Below are 4,225 nucleotides of genomic sequence, written 5' to 3'. Positions count from 1 at the left end.
ATACGTATAATGGAGCAACAATTTGGAATAGCTCCAAGTAGAACAGTTATTTGGAATAGCTCCAAATAGAGCGTGGTAGCTGCATCTAGGAGATGACATAGAGATTTGTAAAGCACACACGGATCTGAAAGGTTCAGACCCGTTGACTATAACCTCTCTCACAAGCATAACATGATCAAACCCAGAACTCATCGAGTGTTAATCACATGGTAAATGTGAACTGGATTATTGACTCTAGTAAACTCTTTGGGTGTTAGTCACATGGGGATGTGACCTTGAGTGTTAATCACATATCGATGTGAACTAGATTATTGACTCTAGTGCAAGTGGGAGACTGTTGGAAATATGCCCTAGAGGCAATAATAAATTGATTATTATTATATTTCCTTGTTCATGATAATCGTTTATTATCCATGCTAGAATTGTATTGATAGGAAACTCAGATACATGTGTGGATACATAGACAACACCATGTCCCTAGTAAGCCTCTAGTTAACTAGCTCGTTGATCAATAGATGGTTACGGTTTCCTGACCATGGACATTGGATGTCGTTGATAACGAGATCACATCATTAGGAGAATGATGTGATGGACAAGACCCAATCCTAAGCATAGCACTAGATCGTGTAGTTCGTATGCTAAAGCTTTTCTAATGTCAAGTATCATTTCCTTAGACCATGAGATTGTGCAACTCCCGGATACCGTAGGAATGCTTTGGGTGTGCCAAACTTCACAACGTAACTGGGTGACTATAAAGGTGCACTACGGGTATCTCCGAAAGTGTCTGTTGGGTTGGCACGAATCGAGACTGGGATTTGTCACTCCGTGTGACGGAGAGGTATCTCTGGGCCCACTCGGTAGGACATCATCATGATGTGCACAATGTGATCAAGGAGTTGATCACGGGATGATGTGTTACGGAACGAGTAAAGAGACTTTCCGGTAACGAGATTGAACAAGGTATCGGGATACCGACGATCGAATCTCGGGCAAGTATCGTACCGATAGACAAAGGGAATTGTATACGGGATTGATCGAATCCTCGACATCGTGGTTCATCCGATGAGATCATCGTGGAACATGTGGGAACCAACATGGGTATCCAGATCCCGATGTTGGTTATTAACCGGAGAACGTCTCGGTCATGTCTGCATGCTTCCCGAACCCGTAGGGTCTACACACTTAAGGTTCGGTGACGCTAGGGTTATAGAGATATTAGTATGCGGTAACCCGAATGTTGTTCGGAGTCCCGGATGAGATCCCGGACGTCACGAGGAGTTCCGGAATGGTCCGGAGGTAAAGAATTATATATAGGAAGTGCTATTTCGGCCATCGGGACAAGTTTCGGCGTCACCGGTATTGTACTGGGACCACCGGAAGGGTCCCGGGGGTCCACCGGGTGGGGCCACCTGCCCTGGGGGGCCACATGGGCTGTAGGGGTGTGCGCCTTGGCCTATATGGGCCAAGGGCACCAGCCCCAAGAGGCCCATGCGCCAAGAGATAAGGAAAGGAAGAGTCCTAAAAGGGGAAGGCACCTCCGAGGTGCCTTGGGGAGGAGGGACTCCTCCCTAGCCGCACCCTTCCTTGGAGGAAGGGCCAAGGCTGCGCCCCCCCTCTCCCTTGGCCCTATATATAGTGGGGGGAAGGGAGGGCAGCCCCATCTAAGCCCTGGCGCCTCCCTCTCCCTCCCGTGACACATCTCCCTCCTCCCGCAGCGCTTGGCGAAGCCCTGTTGGAATCCCGCTACTTCCACCACCACGCCGTCGTGCTGCTGGATCTCCATCAACCTCTCCTTCCCCCTTGCTGGATCAAGAAGGAGGAGACGTCGCTTCTCCGTACGTGTGTTGAACGCGGAGGTGCCGTCCGTTCGGCGCTAGGATCATCGGTGATTTGGATCACGACGAGTACGACTCCATCAACCCCGTTCTCTTGAACGCTTCCGCGCGCGATCTACAAGGGTATGTAGATCCACTCCTCCCTCGTTGCTAGATGACTCCATAGATTGATCTTGGTGACACGTAGGAAAATTTTGAATTTCTGCTACGTTCCCCAACACATCTAGCGTTAGATATTTTTCTTGCGGAAGGGTCACGGGAGTTGGCTATTTAAATCGTCAGGCTACGGCCGTTGTATGCAGATTAGTTTTTGAGTTTTCTTTTGAGTATGAGATATACAGAAAAACGTCCGAGTTATGGGCGGCCATATCTTGTGTATTATCTGTGATTTTCCTATCGTGGAAATTTACTAGTGACGGAGGGTTGATCATCACATCGACGCCTACGTGCTGATCCAAGGGGGTCATTATTTTTATTCGTGTATTTCCGTACGCGGGTGAAAATTATCTTGAAGGTTGCGAGGAGGAACAAGGGACGAACTATTGATCAAGCATCGCCGTGAAAGATCGGGCCATCTACACGCACAAATTAGCATCTCGCTAGTCTGTGCTTCATCAAGTGGTATTCAGAGCTAAGGTTAGTCACGGCGATTCAATTTGCAATATCGTCTGCAGAGGCGAGCATCAACATGTTGAGCAGGAACATATTGATGGAGGAGGAAGGCATTGGTGAGGTCATTCTTTTTCACACTCGTTGCGTTGTGAACGAACGACGTGTCAATCTGACAATCGATGAAAGTACTGCGGTCAATATGGTGAGCATTGAGGTGGTGGAAAAATTGAAGCTGAAGATGACACCTCTTGAAAGACCATACACGGTGAAGTGGTTCGAAGGTGAAATCCAAATTACGCACCAGATTTTGATAATTTTTACTTTGGGGAAATATTGTTGTGCGGAATTTTTTCACGTTTGTCCTGTGCCCATGGTGTCGTGTCATCTGCTACTTGGGAACCAATGGTGCAAACGTGTTGGGGCTGTTCGGAATTCCAAGAAAAATAGTTACTCTGTATCATGGAAGGGCCAACAAATCTATTTTATTCCCATGCCATCAGATGTGTTCAGCGCAGACTGGAAAAACTGTTTGCTAAAAAGAAGAGAGCAACAGGAAGAAAGAAAGAAAGAAGTCGATGCACCGACTGAGGGGCTGAATCTTTTGGTACAGAAGGTACAAGACGATGATGCAAAAGGCCAGCGATGGAGTGTTTTTAAGACACAATGCAAGATCAAGGACCGTGCATGTAATATGATAATTGATGGTGGCAGTTTTACCAACGCCATTAGCAAAGACCTTGTGCAAGAATTGGGTTTGTCTATGTGGCGACACCCTCAACCACACCACGTGGAGTGGCTATATAACTCTGGGAAATTAAAAATTACACACAAGGTACATGTGACATTTGCTGTTGGAGATTATGTTGACAAGGTGGATTGTGATGTTGTGCCGATGGATGCGTGCCAGTTGCTATTAGGAAGACCATGGCAGTTTGATCATGATGCAGTCCATGCTGGAAGATCCAACACATACACGTTCATGCATGATGGAAGGAAGCATGTGCTGAAACCAATGGGAGAAAACGCAATAACCATAGAGATGCAAGTTCCAGAGAGGAAGGCTGTACCAAAAATAGACTCGAAACCGAGGACGGTTTCGCTTGAAGGGAGGGAGAATGATACACACATGGCACCATCGATTGTTGACATTAAAGATGCTGAGCCCCTTAAGAAATTAAGTCATGGAAAAGTCGTGGAAAATAATATTGTGCATGCGGCTGAGTTTCATCGAGGAAAAGATGGTGTTTTACGTCAACTTTTTGGACCTAGAATTGCTCCTGTATTTGAAAGGCATAAAGTGTGTGTATACAATCAAAGGCCCAGGTCGAATGCCGATCAGGAACCAGAACCAGAAGAGGTACAACCCACGTTTAGAACTCCACCCGGATGGATCAAGATCGATGCAATTTTAATTGCCATCAAACAAGGAGTGCATGATCACATGCAATCTGAAAAGAGGCATGCATGCGTGCATGATTGATAATTAGATTATTTTATTAGAAGCTTTCCTAGATAGTAGCTCCCGCTTAATTAGTTTGTTAGGATCTTTATTTTATTTCGTAGTCAAGTCAAGCACGACTTATTCGGCGACATCTAGCGTTAGATATTTTTCTTGCGGAAGGGTCACGGGAGTTGGCTATTTAAATCGTCAGGCTACGGCCATTGTATGCAGATTAGTTTTTGAGTTTTCTTTTGAGTATGAGATATACAAAAAAAACGTCCGAGTTACGGGCGGCCATATCTTGTGTATTATCTGTGATTTTCCCATCGTGGAAATT

General features: G+C 46.1%; 1 protein-coding gene across 1 annotated transcript; it reads left to right on the top strand.

The window, feature by feature from the left end:
* The first annotated feature begins 2,523 nt into the window (after positions 1–2,523).
* On the top strand, positions 2,524–3,927 carry LOC147977336 (uncharacterized). Its single transcript, XM_087521130.1, has 2 exons — positions 2,524–2,728; positions 2,948–3,927. Exons 1-2 carry the CDS (start codon positions 2,524–2,526, stop codon positions 3,925–3,927), a joined length of 1,185 nt encoding a protein of 394 aa, XP_087377256.1.
* The last annotated feature ends 298 nt before the right edge of the window (positions 3,928–4,225 follow it).

The sequence above is a fragment of the Triticum urartu genome, chromosome 4A (genome assembly GCF_056163025.1).
Source record: "Triticum urartu cultivar PI428250 chromosome 4A, HENAU_Tu73, whole genome shotgun sequence".
Classification (NCBI taxonomy): Eukaryota; Viridiplantae; Streptophyta; class Magnoliopsida; order Poales; family Poaceae; genus Triticum; species Triticum urartu.
This window is presented reverse-complemented; position numbering and strand designations above follow the sequence as displayed.

What these genes read in the sequence shown, in the direction of transcription:
- LOC147977336 (XM_087521130.1), top strand. Translation starts at nt 2,524, where the DNA reads ATGTTGAGCAGGAACATATTGATGGAGGAGGAAGGCATTGGTGAGGTC. An exon ending in CACGGTGAAGTGGTTCGAAG is followed by an intron (nt 2,729 to 2,947) that starts GTGAAATCCAAA and finishes CCATGCCATCAG; the next exon opens with ATGTGTTCAGCGCAGACTGG.